A 22601-nucleotide genomic window follows, 5' to 3' on the forward strand; every position below is an offset into this window, starting at 1 on the left:
TGTGGTGAAGAGAGAGCTGAGCCGAAAAGCGAAGCTCTCGATTTACCGGTCGGTCTACGTTCCTACCCTCACCTATGACCATGAACTTTGGGTCATAACCGAAAGAACGAGATCCCGGATACAAGTGGCTGAAATGAGCTTCCTCCGTAGGGTGGCCGGGCACTCCCTTAGAGATAGGGTGAGGAGCTCAGCCATCCGGGAGGGGGTCGGAGTAGAGCCGGAGTAGAGCCGCTACTCCTCCACATCAAGAAGAGCCAGTTGAGGTGGCTCGGGCATCTACACCAGACGCCTCCTGGACGCCTTCCTCGGGAGGTGTTCCAGGCACGTCCCACTGGGAGGAGGCCCAGGGGACGGCCCAGGACACGCTGGAGGGACTATGTCTCTCGGCTGGCCTGGGAACGCCTTGGGCTCCCCCCGGAGGAGCTGGAAGAGGTGTCTTGGGAGAGGGACGTCTGGGCATCTCTGCTGAGTCTGCTGCCCCCACGACCCGGTCCCGGATAAGCGGAAGACGACGAGTACGATTTTAAAACCGAATAACTGTTAATGAGTGATATTCTGGGATTTTTACCTTAATAAATAATTAACAAGATTTGTCATAATTGCAACCCATAGTTTCAAATAAACGCTATTTTGGAGGGTATGGAGCAGCTTGTAGTGTAATCGTCATTACAGCAATTGGAGAAAAAACAGCTTTTACAGGCTTGCTAATGGTAGCATAAATGCTTAAAAAGATTTAGGTATCGGTATGATCAGGATCACCAGATGCGGTGATGTTGGGTGCCTGTTCTTAACCTGGTGCTTTTTATAACGTTCTGATGAGTGTATGCTGCCTCTGCTTTGTGTTGTTTTTATGTCACAGCATGAACAGGAAGAGGAAGGGGAAGAAGGAGCATCTCCTAAAGACACAACAGAAGAGAAGCAACCGGGATCTGACTCAGAGGACAGTGATGACGACGATTCCCTGGTACCACATTGCCCGCCCTCCACCATTGCTCTGTTAAACATGCACACACTGTTTAAAGCAACAGTTAATAGTTCTGTATTAATGATTCAGATTAGGATTTTTTTGGGAGTTATAAAACTGGATGACCAAACCCAACTTATTGAGTTCCTCAGGGCGCCATTTTTGAGCAGCTTTATTTTAAAATTCACATTTTAAATATGACGACGATTATTTTAAATATGTATTATGGTACTTCTTGCCATATGCAGACTATACAAACCTCTATATCTATGTGATGACAGGCCCTAGCAGTCACTAAGTGTCTTTAGATTATCAGTGAGTGGATGGGGCAGAATTGTCTCGAGCTTAAAGCAGAAGAAAACAGATATCGGGTGTTTACTTCCAAATTTGCAATGTTGGAGGTCAGCGCTTAGCTACACTCAGAGAGGCTTAAAAGTTGAGGTAAGCTAGTAGCCAACTGAGGTGTAGTCAAGGACTTAGAGCGAAAATTTTAACCTCAATTCGGGACTGAAACACAATTGTTTCTCATTCATTTTCCTGTAAAGGCAAACAGTTAAATTTTTTTAAGATCTTCAATATTTATTTTAAATTTGTGTTTTCCTGCTGCTGTCTGGAGGCTTAATATTTACATGTAATTGTTTTTTTCTAATTCTTGTCTTTTTCACTTTATTTGCTTATTTGTGCAGAGAAAGAGAGCAGGAGTGGAAGGATTGATAGAAATTGAGAACCCCAACAGAGTGACTCAAAAGTCTAAGAAGGTGACACAGATTGAGCTGGATGAACCCCAACAATTATCAAGGAGAGAGAGGTTTGTGATTACTGCCTGTTTCCCTGCCATCAAATAGGGGTTTTACATAAATGCACTGTATTAATCATAAATAGATTTCTCCAGACCTGTGTATAATGTTCAGAATTGCAGCGAAACTTAAATTAAAACATCTTCCCTCGTGTTTAGATATGCAACACCACAAATATGCTGCATGTTTCTATTCCACAGCTTGTGGTTTGGTGTTGTTCCCTGCAAGAAAGTCAGATCTTGTTAAAAAAAATATTCAAATGTTCTATAATCAGAAATATTGAGTGTTTAATTTTCTCACAAACAGAGAAGAGATTGAGAAGCAGAAAGCGAAGGAGCGGTACATGAAGATGCACCTGGCAGGGAAGACGGACCAGGCCAAAGCAGACCTCGCCCGCCTCGCAATCATCAGGAAACAAAGAGAGGAGGCAGCGAAAAAGAAAGAAGAAGAGAAAAAAGGTGGGGCGCCAAAGCTGGGGATGAACTCTTACGCTGTCAAAAGCATTCAGCGGTGACTGAACTGCAGGAGGGTAATATTGACTTGAATAAAGCAGGGAAGTGCGATGAAGAAACCTGAGGTGAGCCTGAAGGATAATTAACAGCTGGCTGTACCTTTAGAACAGGACGGATACAGAATGGACTGTTTCTAGTAGTTTGTGGATGGTCATAGATCTTCTGTTTGTAGATAATATAAAAAAAAACAAAAAACAGAACGAAGGTGTAGAAGTTAAACTGAACAAACTTTATCTATAACCTCTTTTTAAATGACCAGGGTTGTTGCAAGTTGATTTGAGTTCTCCAAATCTAGCTGGAATAGAAAAATAAATGGACTCACAGCACCTTGTAAAATGATTTACGCCCGTTCAACATTTTGTGTTGTTACAACCTCAAACCTTAATGTACTTGATGTGAAATGTGCACTTTATTCTGATACCCCAAAATAAATCACAGTGTACCCAAATTCCTTCTGAAGCCACCTATTTAGTAAATTAGATATGTAATTTTCTTTGAATTTCTTTGAAGGCCTCCGAGGTTTGTTGGAGAACATTACTGAAGAGCAGGGAACACAGTAGACTGGTTGGGGATAATGTGCTTCTGAAACTGTTGTTAAACTGTATCCCAAGCTTTGAACATCTCTGGCCTGACCAGATGAGCACCAGAGGAGGAGCACCAGAGATCCACAGCTTAATTTGAGAATCTGTTGACAAGAAAACTCCAGAAATCTGGCCTTTTAAAAAAGAGTGGCAGGAAGAAAGAAGAAGAGATCTCATTTGAAGTTTGCTATAAGCAAACATGAAGAGGAAAGTGCTCTGGTCAGTTCAAAACTGAGTTTTTGGCCAAAATGTAAAATTTCCTTGTAGAGAAAAACCAACAATGCCCATCACCCTGAGCAGACCATCTCCATGTTGATACATGGTGGTGGCAGAATCATGGTATGTGGATGTTTCTAAAGCTTCTCACAAACATGTTACTTTGAGTCCTACCTTAAGATCTCAAAAAGCTGCAGTATTTCTATGCAGCCATGATATATGATGTCGACATGCAGCATGCTGATCTGATTGTCTATATTTACCTTTTTCTCTTACAGCAAAAGATGCGGTGGCAGCGGCGGCGGCAGCAGCCAGAGGTGTGAACTCCCTCGCTCTGAAATGATGCACAGTCTTAATCGAGGCTTTTCCACTTATTCATGGACTGGCGCAATATACATATGACTATTTTTAACGAAAGATCATTGAAGAATATTTGACATGACTGTCACTATGAACAGTTGGAAAATGATTGAGGAGGCAGTCATGGAGAGGGGTTGTATATATTTTCCATGGAGTGATGGCTTCAAGTTCCTCCTGGAAGTAAAGCTACAAATAAGAATATATTGATCTTCACGTACACTTGGAATGAACCCTTCAGTGTTAATCCCACTTAATCATTGTACAATCCCAACTTTGCTAAGCGAGCTTCGCCACTTTGTCTTCTTTTTTTGATCTTACGTTGTATATAACTGACTCATTAAAACAAATTTCAGATTAATTATATGAAACCAGTAAAATGTCTCTATTCATTATTTTGCCTGAGTTTGAACAAAGAACCCAGCGTTGTTAGCCTCCGGATGTATTTCATGCTGCGTCTAGACGTCTGGTATCAGACCTCTGTGGTCCGGTTGAAGGCTGGTTTTCCCAACAGGGGGTGACAGAGTCTGTGTTGGATCTCCTGATGGAAAACTAGGTTGAGTCAATATTGCAAGATATAATCTCTGAAAGACTGCATATAAAAACGTACATGCTGTGTTTTAAAACCATTCAACTGATAAATAACTGTTACTTTTCTTATCTATGGGAACACTGGAATGTATTTTTTGGTGGAATGTAGCGACTAAGCATTTCTGAGATCTTTCAAAAAACCTGGTTAGAGGTTTTTTGAGCTCTGTCACCACTTCAGCAATACTGTGTATCTTTATTTCAGTAATTCATTTCAAAAAAGTGGAATTTGTATACCTTGGTTTTAAAATGAAATTCCAAATTTATTTAATCTGAAAATAGGCCCAGTGAGCTAGAGGCCTGTCTTTGTCTTTCCTTGATCCAGACAAGATGTTTCTAACATTTCTGGTTTAGGAGTAGCTTAAGACAAGCAATGCGACAGATGTAGCCTATGTCTATGATATATCTGTGTGTGCGCAGGCTTATGAAGCTCTGACTCAAGCTGCAGGTCACACCTTGTGAATCTCCGTCAATAGTCGTACACAGGCCTTCTTTCACAATGTTTTCAAGCCTGCAGTTATCCCTGTTTGGTTCTACTGCACTTTTTCCTTCCTCTCAATTTTCCATTTATATGCTTGGCTACAGCAGTTTCTGAACAGTCAGCCTCTTTAGCAGTGACCTGGCTAACCCTCCTTGAGGGTGTTTGATGGACAACTGTCAGCAGTGAGGCAGGGAGGAAAATCTCCAAAATTCAGAGTGAGAAAACATGAGCATATTTTGAGTGAGATTTTTTGCTACTGCAACAAAAATATATGTCAAGGCTTTTCCCAGCTTGACAGGGTGCTATATACTGTACTTCCACATATAGACATAAATAGTATATGTACATCAATTAAATATGTTTATTCACTCATAGACTTTCATTTCAGACGATAGACTATTTACAAGAAAAGGTAACTTTGTCCTTTATGGCATTGTAATTAATGGTGTCAATGGTGGTTTAATTTTAGTCTTGTAAAAATAACGCCTCATTTGTTTCTCTGTAAGCTGGATTGGTAAGAAATCAAATAGTTTGCTTTTTTTTCTAAATTAAATGCCTCTGTAGATTTTACTTATATTAAATGAGGTTTTTTTTGCTTATGTTATTTTGTTACATTTAAATGTTATTTACCGTTTCTATGTTTGCACACATTTCTTTTAATCTTTACTTACAGTTTCTGAATTAGACATTTTATTATTTAGCTTTTATTTCCACGTGGTCCATCTTGTCCATGTTTTTTAAGTTGCATAATGAGGTAAATTGTGATGTGTTTTTTTTTAAAGTACGTGACTCTACACTCAAGCTGATGTTGGCAGCAGTTCACGTTGTTGTTACGTAAGCGGAAAAAGTCGAGAAGAACGTGATCCGATTGGCTGAAAGTTTCGCGGACTTTGCTCTTTGTGTGGAGGATTTGTTTGTAGCAGACCTCTGTAAACTGATCCTAGCTCAGGTCTAGTACTGACAGCGGCGGGAGTCTCCATCATCATCATCGCCGTCATCCCCTGGTGAGTGGTTCCTATTGAGAAAAACAAGAAAAAAAACATTTTTATTATTACAGCTCTCGTGTATCCGGGCAGATAGTAAAGACTCGGATGACAGAGGTATGCAGAGGTTCTTCTTGTTTCTCCTGAGGTTTAGTAGCTTCTGCTGTGACATATGGTTCATAGCGGTTAGCGCAAGATCTCCCCCGTCAAAACAAGTTAGACGAATAGTTTTGCTCATAACTTCATTTTTTTTTTCAATCACACTGAATATATGTTATTCGATGTGTTTCCTTTCCATTTGCGGGTAGTTTTCCAGGTCAGATCTGGTTGCTATAATCAGGGACCTGCCGTCTGCAGATGCAATGCATGGCGACTGTCATGTGCAAAGACTTAGATTGTAGACTGGGCAGGCAGCCACATGCAGAGCAATCCCAGCTTTAAGGTTGCTCTGGGCGTTGCTTCACTGATCATGTTGGGACAGATTTTGCAGGACACTGCTCTGTGTAACGGTTCAAAGGTTAACTGATGAGTCCGAGGGGTTGCAACATTGTTGCTGATGAAGGATATGGAGTTGCAGTAATGGCCCAAATACAGTCCTTTAGTTTGAACCTTTCTCATACTAAAACTACAATCTTTCATGCAGTTTGTTTGGATTTTATGTGATAGACCAACAAAAAGTAATGAGTAAGGAGTAAGGAGAGCAATACTCAGAGAAGCAACCAGGAGACCCTTGGTAGCTCTGCAGAGATCCAGAGATCTGGTGGGAAAACCTTTCAGCAAGACAACTATTCTGAACTGTATGGAAAGAGGTTTCCGCAGTGAAATATGGTGGTGCTATGAGGATGTTTTTTTTTTTTTTTAGGTTGGTGGATATAAATTCAGGGCAAACCTAAAAGAAAACCTGACGGCCCTAAATGCCAGACCTAAAATGAAATGGTTTAGATTAAGGCACATTCATGTTTTAGAATGGCCCAGTCAAAGTCCAGACCAAAATCCAACTCAGAATCTGCTGCAAGACTGAAATATTGATGTTCATAGATGTTCTTCATCCAATCTGAATGAGCATGAACTATGGATACATATCCATACCACACCTTTAGATTTTCATTTGTAATAAAAAAAAATAAAAGCCATATTTTAATTATGCTTTACTTTTTATTGGTCTATCGCACTGAATCCCAATAAAACACATGAAGGTTTGTGGTTGTAATATGAAGAAGTTTAAGAGACGATGAACTGACTGCTCATAACCCTCACATTTATTATCTGCGATCCATCCATGGTTGTCTCAACTTTTATGGATTCTTTTGTGTGGCTTATCTGTGTTTGCGATTCTTATCTCTTGTTTTAGATTTCCACGTTGTGACTCCTGAAAAACAACCATGTCTCTGAACGGCCACAGTGTGGGTAAAGACACATGGGACTCGCACAACAAGATGATGCTGGAACCTCTGGCCATCAGTGACTCAGAGGTATGTCTGCAATGGACTTTTTTGAGTTTGTATCTGGGATTTGCAAATGCTTATGAACCTAATCATCTGAATCAACGAGTTAACTCTAAACACCTGCAAAAGATTCCTGAGGCCTTTAAAACTCCCAGCCTGGTTCATCACTCAAAACCCCAATCATGGGTAAGACTGCCGACCTGACTGCTGTCCAGAAGGCCACTATTGACACCCTCAAGCAAGAGGGTAAGACACAGAAAGACATTTCTGAATGAATAGGCTGTTCCCAGAGTGCTGTATCAAGGCACCTCAGTGGGACGTCTGTGGAAGGAAAAAGTGTGCAGAAAACGCTGCACAACGAGAAGAGGTTACCGGACCCTGAGGAAGATTGTGGAGAAGGGCCGATTCCAGACCTTGGGGGACCTGCGGAAGCTGTGGACTGAGTCTGGAGTAGAAACATCCAGAGCCACCGTGCACAGGCGTGTGCAGGAAATGTGCTACAGGTGCCGCATTCCCCAGACCTGGGCTACAGAGAAGCAGCACTGGACTGTTGCTCAGTGGTCCAAAGTACTTTTTTTGGATGAAAGCAAATTCTGCATGTCATTCAGAAATCAAGGTGCCAGAGTCTGGAGGAAGACTGGGGAGAAGGAAATGCCAAAATGCCAGAAGTCCAGTGTCAAGTACCACAGTCAGTGATGGTCTGGGTTGCCGTGTCAGCTGCTGTGTTGGTCCACTGTGTTTTATCAAGGGCAGGGTCAATGCAGCTAGCTATCAGGAGATTTGGAGCACTTCATGCTTCCATCTGCTGAAAAGCTTTATGGAGATGAAGATTTCATTTTCAGCACGTCCTGGCACCTGCTCACAGTGCCAAAACCACTGGTAAATGGTTACTGACCATGGTATCACTGTGCTCAATTGGCCTGCCAACTCTCCTGACCTGAACCCCATAGAGAATCTGTGGGATATTGTGAAGAGAACGTTGAGAGACTCAACACCCAACACTCTAGATGAGCTAAAGGCCGCTATCGAAGCATCCTGGGCCTCCATAGACCTCAGCAGTGCCACAGGCTGGTATTGTTACAGTTCATGTACAAACGCATGTTGTTGCAGAACCCTTCAGTTTTTATGGTGCTTGTGTTTCAGGTGTTCTCCATCATAAAAAAGGAGAAGCACAGGCAGACATACGGCCTGGAGCTGATCGCATCGGAGAACTTTGCCAGCAGAGCTGTTCTTGAAGCTCTTGGTTCCTGTATGAACAACAAGTACTCTGAGGGGTATCCTGGCCAGAGGTACAGCACCTAATCCAATTAAGAACATTGTTTTATTAAATGCTGATATTAATGGTACTTATGAGCATCATTCACCACTTTAGGTACTATGGTGGTACGGAACATGTTGATGAGCTGGAAAGGCTTTGCCAGAAGAGGGCGCTGGAGGTCTTTGGTCTGGACTCTGAGAAATGGGGAGTCAATGCGCAGCCATACTCAGGTATTAAACCTGCTTCTGTAGAGATGTACAGGTCCTTCTCAAAATATTAGCATATTGTGATAAAGTTAATTATTTTCCATAATGTAATGATGAAAATTTAACATTCATATATTTTAGATTCATTGCACACTAACTGAAATATTTCAGGTCTTTTATTGTCTTAATACGGATGATTGTGGCATACAGCTCATGAAAACCCAAAATTCCTATCTCACAAAATTAGCATATTTCATCCGACCAATAAAAGAAAAGTGTTTTTAATACAAAAAACGTCAACCTTCAAATAATCATGCACAGTTATGCACTCAATACTTGGTCGGGAATCCTTTTGCAGAAATGACTGCTTCAATGCGGCGTGGCATGGAGGCAATCAGCCTGTGGCACTGCTGAGGTCTTATGGAGGCCAAGGATGCTTTGATAGCGGCCTTTAGCTCATCCAGAGTGTTGGGTCTTGAGTCTCTCAACGTTCTCTTCACAATATCCCACAGATTCTCTATGGGGTTCAGTTCAGGAGAGTTGGCAGGCCAATTGAGCACAGTGATACCATGGTCAGTAAACCATTTACCAGTGGTTTTGGCACTGTGAGCAGGTGCCAGGTCGTGCTGAAAAATGAAATCTTCATCTCCATAAAGCTTTTCAGCAGATGGAAGCATGAAGTGCTCCAAAATCTCCTGATAGCTAGCTGCATTGACCCTGCCCTTGATAAAACACAGTGGACCAACACCAGCAGCTGACACGGCACCCCAGACCATCACTGACTGTGGGTACTTGACACTGGACTTCTGACATTTCCTTCTCCCCAGTCTTCCTCCAGACTCTGGCACCTTGATTTCCAAATGACATGCAGAATTTGCTTTCATCCGAAAAAAGTACTTTGGACCACTGAGCAACAGTCCAGTGCTGCTTCTCTGTAGCCCAGGTCAGGCGCTTCTGCTGCTGTTTCTGGTTCAAAAGTGGCTTGACCTGGGGAATGCAGCACCTGTAGCCCATTTCCTGCACATGCCTGTGCACGGTGGCTCTGGATGTTTCTACTCCAGACTCAGTCCACTGCTTCCGCAGGTCCCCCAAGGTCTGGAATCGGCCCTTCTCCACAATCTTCCTCAGGGTCCGGTCACCTCTTCTCGTTGTGCAGCGTTTTCTGCCACACTTTTTCCTTCCCACAGACTTCCCACTGAGGTGCCTTGATACAGCACTCTGGGAACAGCCTATTCGTTCAGAAATTTCTTTCTGTGTCTTACCCTCTTGCTTGAGGGTGTCAATAGTGGCCTTCTGGACAGCAGTCAGGTCAGCAGTCTTACCCATGATTGGGGTTTTGAGTGATGAACCAGGCTGGGAGTTTTAAAGGCCTCAGGAATCTTTTGCAGGTGTTTAGAGTTAACTCGTTGATTCAGATGATTAGGTTCATAGCTCGTTTAGAGACCCTTTTAATGATATGCTAATTTTGTGAGATAGGAATTTTGGGTTTTCATGAGCTGTTTGCCAAAATCATCCGTATTAAGACAATAAAAGACCTGAAATATTTCAGTTAGTGTGCAATGAATCTAAAATATATGAATGTTAAATTTTCATCATGACATTATGGAAAATAATGAACTTTATCACAATATGCTAATATTTTGAAAAGGACCTGTAGACAGTATGTTTGGGCCTGCTTACCCAAGATTCATTTTCTTTATTTTTTTGCAATAACAAAAATCATGTTTATTAATATATATAAAAAAGAAAATGCTCACTGATTGGAGCTAATGGCAGCAATTAGCCAAATGTACATTTCAAAAGATAATTTATTTGATTAATTCTGTTCCGAAAACTAAACTCATGTAGATACATTATACATAGAGTGATATATTTTAGGTGTTATTTCTGTTGCTGTTGATCATCGGGACTTCCAGGTTATGAAAACCTAAATTTCAGTTTCTCAGCAAGTTATGATATTGGATAAGACCAATAAACGTTTATTAGGCGTGGCAGTGGCGCAGGGGTGAAGCGGGCAACCCACGCAGCCGTGACAGGTCCGAGTCCCGGCCTGTGGACCTTTACTGGATGTCTTCCCCTCACTCCACCCCATTTTCTGTCGGTCAACTTACAAAATAAAGGCCATAAAATTTATAGAAAAAATATGAAAGAAAAAACAAATATTATTTTTAATACAGGTAGCACTGTTGCCTTGCAGCAAGAAGGTCCTGGGTTCGACTCCCGGCTGGGGCTTTTTCAGCATGGAGTTTGCATGTTCTCCATGTGCATGCATGGGTTTTCACCAGGCACTCCAGCTTCCTCCTACAGTCCAAAAAACATGACTGTTAGGTCAATTGGGCTCTCTAAATTGCCCTTAGATGTGAATGAGTGTGTGCGTGGTTGTTTGTCCTGTATGTCTCTGGGTTTCCCTGCGATGGATTGGCGACCTGGCCAGGGTTTACCCCGCCTCTTGCCCATAGACTGCTGGAGATAGGCACCAGCTCCCATCCCACGTGACCCACTATGGAATAAGCGGTATAGAAAATGAATGAATATTTTTAATACAGAAATGTCTGCCTACTGAAAGTATGTTCATGTATTATACATGATCTGGGCTCCTTTTGCATGAAGTACTGCATCAACGCAGAGTGGCATGGAGGCAATCAGCCTGTAGCTCAGCTGGGGTGTTCAGGAAGCTCAAGTTCCATTGATAACCTTTTACATTTTTTTCAGCGTCCTCTGAAGCTCACCTTGGACCATTGGGCAACAGTGCAGGCCTTTTCCCCCGTAGCCCAGAGGGAGAGCCTTAAACCAAGGAGCGCTTCATATCCTGAATACAGTGTATGTGGAAGCTCTTAAAGTGCTGACTCCAGCTGAAAACCTGCATCTATGGAGATGCTCAAACACGTATATTGGCTTTGCTTCTCAATCCTCTCAAGGCTGCATTTATTTCTGTTGGTTGTGTACCTTTTTCTACCACGTCTTCCTTCCACTTAACTTTCCATTATTCCTTTAGGTTCACTCTGTGAACAACCGGTTTACTTAGCAATACCTTTTTGTGTTTTACGGTCTTGTGGAGGTTGTTAATAGCTGTCAGGTGGAGGGCTGTGAAGTTAGCCTAACATGGAGATATAAAGGGGTTGGACAATGAAACTGAAACACCTGTCATTTTAGTGTGGGAGGTTTCATGGCTAAATTGGACCAGCCTGGTAGCCAGTCTTCATTGATTGCACATTGCACCAGTAAGAGCAGAGTGTGAAGGTTCAATTAGCAGGGTAAGAGCACAGTTTTGCTCAAAATATTGAAATGCACACAACATTAAGGGTGACATACCAGAGTTCAAAAGAGGACAAATTGTTGGTGCACGTCTTGCTGGCGCATCTGTGACCAAGACAGCAAGTCTTTGTGATGTATCAAGAGCCACGGTATCCAGGGTAATGTCAGCATACCACCAAGAAGGACGAACCACATCCAACAGGATTAACTGTGGACGCAAGAGGAAGCTGTCTGAAAGGGATGTTCGGGTGCTAACCCGGATTGTATCCAAAAAACATAAAACCACGGCTGCCCAAATCACGGCAGAATTAAATGTGCACCTCAACTCTCCTGTTTCTACCAGAACTGTCCGTCAGGAGCTCCACAGGGTCAATATACACGGCCGGGCTGCTATAGCCAAACCTTTGGTCACTCATGCCAATGCCAAACGTCGGTTTCAATGGTGCAAGGAGCACAAATCTTGGGCTGTGGACAATGTGAAACATGTATTGTTCTCTGATGAGTCCACCTTTACTGTTTTCCCCACATCCGGGAGAGTTACGGTGTGGAGAAGCCCCAAAGAAGCGTACCACCCAGACTGTTGCATGCCCAGAGTGAAGCATGGGGGTGGATCAGTGATGGTTTGGGCTGTCATATCATGGCATTCCCTTGGCCCAATACTTGTGCTAGATGGACGCGTCACTGCCAAGGACTACCGAACCATTCTTGAGGACCATGTGCATCCAATGGTTCAAACATTGTATCCTGAAGGCGGTGCCGTGTATCAGGATGACAATGCACCAATACACACAGCAAGACTGGTGAAAGATTGGTTTGATGAACATGAAAGTGAAGTTGAACATCTCCCATGGCCTGCACAGTCACCAGATCTAAATATTATTGAGCCACTTTGGGGTGTTTTGGAGGAGCGAGTCAGGAAACGTTTTCCTCCACCAGTATCACGTAGTGACCTGGCCACTATCCTGCAAGAAGAATGGCTTAAAATCCCTCTGACCACTGTGCAGGACTTGTATATGTCATTCCCAAGACAAATTGATGCTGTATTGGCCACAAAAGGAGGTCCTACACCATACTAATACATTATTGTGGTCTCAAACCAGGTGCTTCAGTTTCATTGTCCAACCCCTGTATAATACTGTATGTAATTAATCTATATTATGTAAGTTTTCCTCTTTAAATTGATTTACTGAAATTTACTTTTCACTGACATTTAGATTTATTGAGACGTACTTATATTTTATCAGATCTAATATCTGTGCCCCCTGCATAAAGTTAGTTTATCTCCTTGTTCTTATCCTCACTTTGCTCCTATGTTTCTCCATAAGGTTCCCCAGCCAACTTTGCAGTCTACACAGCTGTGGTGGAACCACATGGTCGGATCATGGGGCTGGGCCTTCCTGATGGTGGTCACCTTACTCACGGCTTCATGACTGTGAAGAAGAAAATCTCAGCGACGTCGATCTTCTTTGAATCTATGCCATATAAGGTCCAAACAGCACGCATTTCCTAGCATGTGTTCAGTTAGAAATCTGGGACGTTCATGAAAGTACAAGCGATTGTGTGTTTATTTAGTGAGATGGAATGAGGTCAGCCCAGAGATTGATATGGCATTATTTCTCATCACTAATTTAGTTGTGTGCATTACATTGCCCTTTGGCTTCCTATAAAAGCCAACAACATTTTAAAACACAGGAGCAGCTTAAAACCTGCAACCCTTGAGTTACCTGACCATATTCCTTCAGCACATCATAATTTGTTACGGTACAGAAGTTTATAAATGGATTTTACTGTGAAACAATTTATAAAATTGCTAACTTTTTACTGTCACCTTATGTTTCCTTATTATTAATCAAAGACGACATTGTGAACCGGGCTCATTAGTGAGCAATGAAACGCTCTCTACACCATCTTTGTTTTGAAAAATGAACACAGAACGATCTTGCCCAACTTAAAGCCACAAAGACCTAAAGTACCACCTGGAGGAAGGAGATTCTCTGCATAGACAGCAGTTTAGAGCAAAACCGTTGTAAGTTTTTTTTTTAATTTAAGGCTGCAGCTGTTACTATGGTCTTTCATTCACTAGGAATGTCATTATTCAGGGTTAAAACCCTTATTTGTACGATCAAAAAAAAATATATATATATTTTTGTTTTCCTTTGCAAGATGCCCTGATTTAAAACTAAATGCTGGAAAATTGCAGCTGTGTGGTTTGCTGTGAATCTAGTAAAACTATCGGGATTCTGACACCAATTGTATAAAACCCGATCCCATACATTATCAAAGAAAATGAATGATAGATTGAAAACGCAAATAGTAAATGAGTGTTTACGTTTTTTAACTCGGAACTGGTATAGAAAAGGCAATTGGTGAATCTCTCAGAAAGTTATTCAGTGATTATTTACAATCAACATTTAATAGACATGTTACCAAGTTCAACTTCAATAAATAACTTTTCCCATAAAACATGACACCAAGCTAACTGGACGACATTGTTTCAGTGAGGTTCTTCCTGTTACTTTCAGGCCAGTGTTATAAGTCCTTATTCCCTCTACTATTAGGCTGTAAACATGGAAAATGTGCCTTTTTAAAGAATACGTTTAGTGTCATGTTGGCTTTGTTGTGTGGATGTTTTTTTATTTACTTTTTAACTTGCATATATAGTCTTTTATTTTCTGTTTGGCAACTCGACAACCGTTACAGTTCTATAAATCAGAATCAGAATAAAGTAAATAAAGGTTGTGCTGGCTATCGTTTAGCTGTCAATATATATGAAGTTACTCTTATGTGGTGTATTTCATTTAAGGAATGTACACTCACCGGCCACTTTATTAGGTATACCTTGCTAGTACCGGGTTGGACCTCCTTTTGCCTTCAGAACTGCCTTAATCCTTCGTGGCATAGATTCAACAAGGTACTGGAAACATTCCTCAGAGAGTTTGGTCCATATTGACATGATAGCATCACACAGATGCTGCAGATTTGTCGGCTACACATCCATGATGCGAATCTCCCGTTCCACCACATCCCAAAGGTGCTCTATTGGATTGAGATCTGGTGACTGTGGAGGCCATTTGAGTCCAGTGAACTTATTGTCATGTTCAAGAAACCAACCTGAGATGATTTGTGCTTTATGACACGGCGTGTTATCTTGCTGCAAGTAACCATCAGAAGATGGATACACTGTGGTCATAAAGGGATGGACATGGTCAGCAACAATACTCAGGTAGGCTGTGGCGTTGACACGATTCTCAATTGGTACTAAGGGGTCCAAAGTGTGCCAAGAAAATATCCCCCACACCATTACACCACCAGCCTGGACCGTTGATACAAGGCAGGATGGATCCATGCTTTCATGTTGCTGACGCCAAATTCTGACCCAACCATCTGAATGTTGCAGCAGAAATCAAGACTCATCAGACCAGGCAACATTTTTTCCAGTCTTCTATTGTCCAGGTTTGGTGAGCCTGTGCGAATTGTAGCCTCAGTTTCCTGTTCTTAGCTGACAGGAGTGGCATCTGGTGTGGTCTTCTGCTGCTGTAGCCCATCCGCCTCAAGGTTTACGTGTTGTGCGTTCAGAGATGCTCTTCTGCATGTCTTGGTTGTAACGAGTGGTTATTTGAGTTACTGTTGCCTTTCTATCAGCTCGAACCAGTCTGGCCATTCTCCTCTGACCTCTGGCATCAACAAGGCATTTGCGCCCACAGAACTGCAGCTCATTGGATATTTTCTCTTTTTTGGACCATTCTCTGTAAACCCTAGAGATGGTAGTGCGTGAAAATCCCAGTAGATCAGCAGTTTCTGAAATACTCACACCAGCCCGTCTGGCACCAACAACCATGCCACGTTCAAAGTCACTTAAATCACCTTTCTTCTGCATTCTGATGCTCTGTTTAAACTGCAGCAGATCGTCTTGACCATGTCTACATGCCTAAATGCATTGAGTTGCTGCCATGTGATTGGCTGATTAGAAATTTGCGTTAACGAGCAGTTGGAGAGGGGTACCTAATAAAGTGGCCAGTGGTATATTTCTTGACTTGTTTTTTTTTTTTCCCAGGTGAACCCAGAAACTGGCTACATTGATTATGACAAACTGCAGGAAAATGCTCGGCTGTTTCACCCAAAGCTCATCATTGCAGGTGCTTTAATGAACGCCCACATGCAGACTCTATATATAAACTATGTATAATCTATGAAGTTGGTATATTAAAATAACATATGTTTCTTTTTCTTCTATCTTCCTGTTTTAGGAACAGGCTGCTATTCCCGTAACCTTGACTACCCCCGCCTGAAGCAGATTGCCAGTGAGAACGGTGCATATCTGATGGGGGACATGGCACACATCAGTGGGCTGGTGGCTGCTGGAGTGGTGCCCTCACCTTTGAGCATTGTGACATAGTCACAACAACAACTCACAAAACTCTGCGTGGCTGCCGTGCCGGACTTATCTTTTATCGGAGAGGTAGACCCTTTCATTTAACAGTCACATGTGATGCCCTTGAATCTTCCTGTTGCGCCTCTCTGTCCACATTCGTACCTCTCCCTTTCAAATGTTTTTCTAATGATCTCCTCTGTCCCTCCACCAGGAGTACGGAGCGTGGACGCCAAAGGAACGGAGACTCTGTACAACCTGGAGTCTTTGATCAACCAGGCTGTGTTTCCGGGGTTGCAGGGAGGACCACACAACCATGCCATTGCAGGTATAATAATTGTTATCATTAAACTTTCACCTTGACATTGACAGATTCTTGCAAAAGTATTCATACGGTTAGAACTTGTTCTCATTTTTTCACTCTATAACCACAAAGACTAGGCAGGGTATAGTTGTGAAGTGAGAAAAAAATGATATCTGAGTTTTAAATCTTTTTAACAACAACAAATCTGAAAAGTCTGAGGTGCATATGTATTTAGCCTCCCTTAGTCTGATACCCCTAAATAAAGCCTCTCACTCAATCCATCAACAACAGAAAGAGTGTGACTCAACTGCAAACTTCCCAAGACGTGGCTGACACGCCGCACCAAGGGCAGCTAAGAGCTAACTTTGGAGGAGGTGCAGAGATCCATAGCTTGGGTGGTGGGATTTGCTGACAGAACAACAGTTTAAATTGCACTCTGTAATTCTGGAATTTAAACAACCGTGGCAAGAAAGAAGTTGCTGTTAAAGAGAGCTAGAAAACGTCTGGTTTACAGTTTGCCTCAAAACGTGTATGGGACACAGAAAACCTGTTCAAGAAGGTGCTCTGGTTGGATGAGATCAAAAATGAACCTTTGACCTAAATTAAATCTACACAATATAGCAAATCTCAACATCAGTGTCTGCAATACCAAAATATTAAAGTATAGCTTGGATGCAGTATTTGGTAGGACACCATATGTTAAGCATCAAGCATTCACGATCTGCATATCGATGATATATTTGACGAGTTGGAAGGACTCTAACTGTCCTTAATGCTCCTACCTGTGTATATGTTTAGTGAGTGAGATGCTAAAGATCACGGAGAGTGGTGGGGACATTTAGCAGTGGAAAAAAGGGATAGGAATGTGTTTTCATTCCTAGAATTTTAAGTAATAGTATCACACCGAAATATCATCAGAAAACTACCATTGCACATCACCCTGAGCACCACCTCTATGGTGAAACACTGTGGCCACGTCATGCTGTGGGGATACTTTTCTTCAGCAGGGACAGGAAAGCTGGTCAGAGTTGATGGGAAGATAGATGGAGTTAAATACACAGTAATCCTGGAAGAAAACCTGCCAGAAGCTGGTAAAGACTGGTGGAGGTTACGCATCTAGCAGGTCAACAGAGTGAAACATTCAGCCAGAGATACACCATCCCAGTCAAAGTCCAGAACTAAATCTAATTAAGACTCACGGGCGAAACATGAAAATTGATGTCACTTGAGCAATTTTCAAAGAATGATGGCTAAACATGGAAACATTCCAAAAAAAGACTTTTCGGCTGTAATTACAGTGAGAGGTGGTTCTACCAAAGTCTGACTCCGGGGGACTGAATCATGTGAGCAGCACACTTGTCAAACTTTAACTTGTAAAATACTTGAAAAAACTCAGTTTTTTTTTGTTTTTTTTAAATGAGTGTTTTATTGGGATCAACAGAAAGTAGGGCAGAATTGTGAAGCTCATGTTTGCATGTGACAAAATGTAAAACCGATTGATCAAGCATGTACAGGTCCTTCTCAAAATATTAGCATATTGTGATAAAGTTAATTATTTTCCATAATGTCATGATGAAAATTTAATATTCATATATTTTAGATTCATTGCACCCTAACTGAAATATTTCAGGTCTTTTATTGTCTTAATACGGATGATTTTGGCATACAGCTCATGAAAACCCAAAATTCCTATCTCACAAAATTAGCATATTTCATCCGACCAAAAAAAGAAAAGTGTTTTTAATACAAAAAACGTCAACCTTCAAATAATCATGTACAGTTATGCACTCAATACTTGGTCGGGAATCCTTTTGCAGAAATGACTGCTTCAATGCAGCGTGGCATGGAGGCAATCAGCCTGTGGCACTGCTGAGGTCTTATGGAGGCCCAGGATGCTTCGATAGCGGCCTTTAGCTCATCCAGAGTGTTGGGTCTTGAGTCTCTCAACGTTCTCTTCACAATATCCCACAGATTCTCTATGGGGTTCAGGTCAGGAGAGTTGGCAGGCCAATTGAGCACAGTGATACCATGGTCAGTAAACCATTTACCAGTGGTTTTGGCACTGTGAGCAGGTGCCAGGTCGTGCTGAAAAATGAAATCTTCATCTCCATAAAGCTTTTCAGCAGATGGAAGCATGAAGTGCTCCAAAATCTCCTGATAGCTAGCTGCATTGACCCTGCCCTTGATAAAACACAGTGGACCAACACCAGCAGCTGACACGGCACCCCAGACCATCACTGACTGTGGGTACTTGACACTGGACTTCTGGCATTTTGGCATTTCCTTCTCCCCAGTCTTCCTCCAGACTCTGGCACCTCGATTTCCGAATGACATGCAGAATTTGCTTTCATCCGAAAAAAGTACTTTGGACCACTGAGCAACAGTCCAGTGCTGCTTCTCTGTAGCCCAGGTCAGGCGCTTCTGCCGCTGTTTCTGGTTCAAAAGTGGCTTGACCTGGGGAATGCGGCACCTGTAGCCCATTTCCTGCACACGCCTGTGCACGGTGGCTCTGGATGTTTCTACTCCAGACTCAGTCCACTGCTTCCGCAGGTCCCCCAAGGTCTGGAATCGGCCCTTCTCCACAATCTTCCTCAGGGTCCGGTCACCTCTTCTCGTTGTGCAGCGTTTTCTGCCACACTTTTTCCTTCCCACAGACTTCCCACTGAGGTGCCTTGATACAGCACTCTGGGAACAGCCTATTCGTTCAGAAATGTCTTTCTGTGTCTTACCCTCTTGCTTGAGGGTGTCAATAGTGGCCTTCTGGACAGCAGTCAGGTCGGCAGTCTTACCCATGATTGGGGTTTTGAGTGATGAACCAGGCTGGGAGTTTTAAAGGCCTCAGGAATCTTTTGCAGGTGTTTAGAGTTAACTCGTTGATTCAGATGATTAGGTTCATAGCTCGTTTAGAGACCCTTTTAATGATATGCTAATTTTGTGAGATAGGAATTTTGGGTTTTCATGAGCTGTATGCCAAAATCATCCGTATTAAGACAATAAAAGACCTAAAATATTTCAGTTAGTGTGCAATGAATCTAAAATATATGAATGTTAAATTTTCATCATGACATTATGGAAAATAATTAACTTTATCACAATATGCTAATATTTTGAGAAGGACCTGTATGCACTTTTGCAAGGCCCACATTGATTTACGGCAGCATCAGGGTCACTGAGGTAATGTCCATCACTGGCAGGTGTTGCTGTTGCTCTCAAACAAGCCATGACACCAGAGTTCAAGGCTTACCAGCTGCAAGTTCTTGCTAACTGCAAAGCTCTATCCGGCGCCCTTATGGACCTCAGCTACAAGATTGTCACTGGTAGGTGTCCCAAGCTTAACATTTTATTTGATTTAAAATTCTCAGAAATATTTGCATCACCAGTCACCCTTACATTAACTTCTGTGTTTTTGCGACATTGTGGAGTATTAATGTGATGCAAGTCAGAAATCTGTGATGTCCTCTGATCTGTCTGCTGCTTCCTGTATAGGTGGTTCTGACAACCATCTAATCCTGCTGGACCTGCGCAATAAAGGAACTGACGGAGGACGAGCAGAGAAGGTCTTGGAGGCCTGTGCCATTGCTTGCAATAAGAACACCTGTCCAGGTAAGTGCGGATTGTAGTTCAGTTTAAACTTATGGTACAGTGATGATCATTCCATTTCCTCAGATCAGTTGGTAATTATTTTCCATTTATGTTTTTCAAAGGGGATAAGAGCGCTTTGCGTCCTAGTGGTCTGAGGTTTGGCTCTCCAGCTCTGACCTCCAGAGGCATGGTAGAAGAAGACTTCAAGAAGGTGGCCCACTTCATTCATAGAGGTAATTTGTACTAACCTATGCACCAGTTACCGGGAGACACAAATGACTGACAGAACAAATATTTTTGTAAGTAAAAAAATTGGTGTGCTTTCTCCTGCAGACATTGAGCTCACTTTGGAAGTGCAGAGAGGTTTGGACCCCAAGGCCACCTTGAAGGAGTTCATCCAGGCATTGGCTCAGGGGGAGAAGTTCAAGCAGCGGGTGGCTGAGATCAAGACTGAGGTGGAGGCGTTCGCCGCGCAGTTCCCCATGCCTGGCCTTCCTGAGCTGTAGAGTGCAGAGGTCCACCCTCCCTTGATGACTTTCATACATCGCTGTGAATGTAAGTTTTCCCTTGAAGCTGATGTTTCTCAACAGGGGGAAACATTTTACATTTATTTGCTATTGTTTCAGAGCTTTATGTGAATGTTTTTCATATATGCTCATAGATGGTTGGATGCTACATTCAGATTAATGACGTGAAGGTTGCCATACATTTCCATTTCTGTGGAGATTTCCAACAAACTGCTCCAGCTGAAACACAAACATGGCTGATCCAGATGTATATGATTCTATACAGTTTAATAAACAGGCCAATAGTGCTGCATTAAGATAAATTAAAGATGAATAAAAGAAGACTTACTGTGTGTGTCTGTTTTTTTATTTATTTTAAGTTAACTGACTTGGGTTAGATGTAACAAGTTAAATACAAATATTAAGAAAATATTTTAAAACTGGTCAAATCAGTATTTTAAAGACCTGCCTCATCAGTCATGGTTGCCCGTTTAATTCTCATTTCTCATAGTGTACATTTTAATCCTGTGGTTTCACATAGAGCCGCTGAGTCTTTAATTCTATATAATGTCAATATTTAATAATAAAAAATGTGGAAACCATACAATTGAGTCCTAGAAGTACTGAAGTAAAACAGTGAGTCTAAAACGTGTGGTGTCCACCCAGAGGTTTTTTAGAGAACATTAGAAAACGAACAGCATCATGAAGACCAAGGAACACAGAAGACAGGTCAGGGAGAACATTTGGCTGATGTTTAAAGCAGAATTAGCATGTAAAATAACACCACTACAAGACAATATAAAAAGTGTGACTCAGATGCAAACCTGTAAAGACATGGTCATCTACCTAAATCTTAACTGGCTAGCCGAGCCCCTTGTTACCTTGGAGGAGCTGCAGAGATCCACATTATTACTTATACTCTGGAGATCTGACCTTTATGGAAGAGTGGCTGGAAGAAAGCCTTAAGGAGGCTGGTGGAAGAAGTTGCTCTGGTCAGATGAAACCAAAATTAAACAGTCCTACATCCAAAATCATTTGTGTTGAGGGAAACTAACAGCACAACACCCTTAACATACCATCCCCTCTGGGAAACATGGCAGTGGAAGCATCATGCTCTGGGGATGCTTTCATTCAGCAAAGATGGATAAGATAAATGGAGAAATTGCAGTAAAATCCTGAAAGTAAACCTGTTATATCCCGAAAAAGATTTGAGCCTGGATTGGAGGTTCACCTTCCAGCAGGACAACAGCCCAAACGTAGAGCCAGAGCTATCAGGAATGGTTTGGATGAAAGCATGTTCATATTTGACATTCTTCTTTTTAATTGTAGAGTTTAAGGCAATACTTGAACTCTGGTGTTCATAGAAACTCTCCATCCATTCAAATGAGCTATTTTGCTAAGATGAATGGGCAACAATTGAAGTTTCTAAGTGAGTAGAAGCAAACCCAAACCGATACCAACTTTAGGTGTTTTTATTTGTAAAACCTTTTGAAAACCATGTATAATTCTCTTCCACTTCTTTACAGTTGTGTATTTGTTTTGACAAAAATACAACCAAAATTCATAAAGGTTTGTGGTTGTAACAAAATGTGATAAAGTCTGAGTATGAAGCACTGCAGGTGGTACTGCAGTGTGCCCATCTTGTGCACTTGAAGTTAAGCAAGTTCATAAAACTCTAAGGTTAAACTGAAGTAAGGTAAACTGAACTGCTGAGAATGCCCAACCAATAAAAAATGCTTGATTCTCGCCCCACCCTGAGGATTCGAGGAAGTCCCTAAACATTAGCTGCTGACATGCCAACCTCCCAGGGCACAGGCAGGTGCCTAGCACCTGGAAAAGGTTTCTGCCCCCTGAATTCATAGAGACACAAAAATAGAAAGGAAAGAAAGGAGCAGTGTGTTTAGAAAGCACAGGCATTGTCTTTTTGTTGGAGCTGGGGGTACTGTTTCCAGCTCTGCCACTGACAGAAGGGTGTTATCAGCAGGTAAGAAGAACTAAGAATTTATTTAAAACGAACAACATTTTTATAATTAGCAATTTTGTTTGTTTACTACTATTTCCAACCAATGTCATCACACTGATCGCCACTTTTGAGCTAAGCACACTCAGTTCAAATTCAGTTTTAGACTTTTACATTCAGCATCTGCTAAATTAAATCTCCCAAACTGAATCCAGTGGTTGGAATAAAAGGGTTCTA

At 42.0% G+C, this 22601-nt stretch overlaps 2 protein-coding genes across 2 annotated transcripts in view; both read left to right on the forward strand.

Annotated features, from left to right (window-relative positions):
* The window catches only part of LOC124863205 (28 kDa heat- and acid-stable phosphoprotein-like), a 4910-nt gene extending 1103 nt beyond the window's left edge, over positions 1-3807 (forward strand). Inside the window, exons 3-6 of the mRNA XM_047357495.1 lie at positions 860-964; positions 1651-1772; positions 2068-2219; positions 3349-3807. Of these exons, the coding sequence (XP_047213451.1) occupies positions 860-964; positions 1651-1772; positions 2068-2219; positions 3349-3413 (444 nt within the window). The 3' untranslated portion in view covers positions 3414-3807. The remainder of the gene's footprint in view (positions 1-859; positions 965-1650; positions 1773-2067; positions 2220-3348) is intronic.
* Positions 3808-5381: 1574 nt separating this feature from the next.
* On the forward strand, positions 5382-20748 carry LOC124862514 (serine hydroxymethyltransferase, cytosolic-like). The gene is given in 13 exon segments (XM_047356474.1): positions 5382-5500; positions 6831-6951; positions 8068-8213; positions 8297-8412; positions 12969-13129; positions 15698-15779; positions 15891-16019; positions 16022-16102; positions 16227-16340; positions 19511-19633; positions 19803-19919; positions 20021-20131; positions 20232-20748. Coding segments are annotated over 12 exon segments (1443 nt in total). The 5' UTR covers positions 5382-5500; positions 6831-6861; the 3' UTR covers positions 20405-20748.
* The last annotated feature ends 1853 nt before the right edge of the window (positions 20749-22601 follow it).

Source organism: Girardinichthys multiradiatus, chromosome X, assembly GCF_021462225.1.
Source record: "Girardinichthys multiradiatus isolate DD_20200921_A chromosome X, DD_fGirMul_XY1, whole genome shotgun sequence".
Lineage (NCBI taxonomy): Eukaryota > Metazoa > Chordata > Actinopteri > Cyprinodontiformes > Goodeidae > Girardinichthys > Girardinichthys multiradiatus.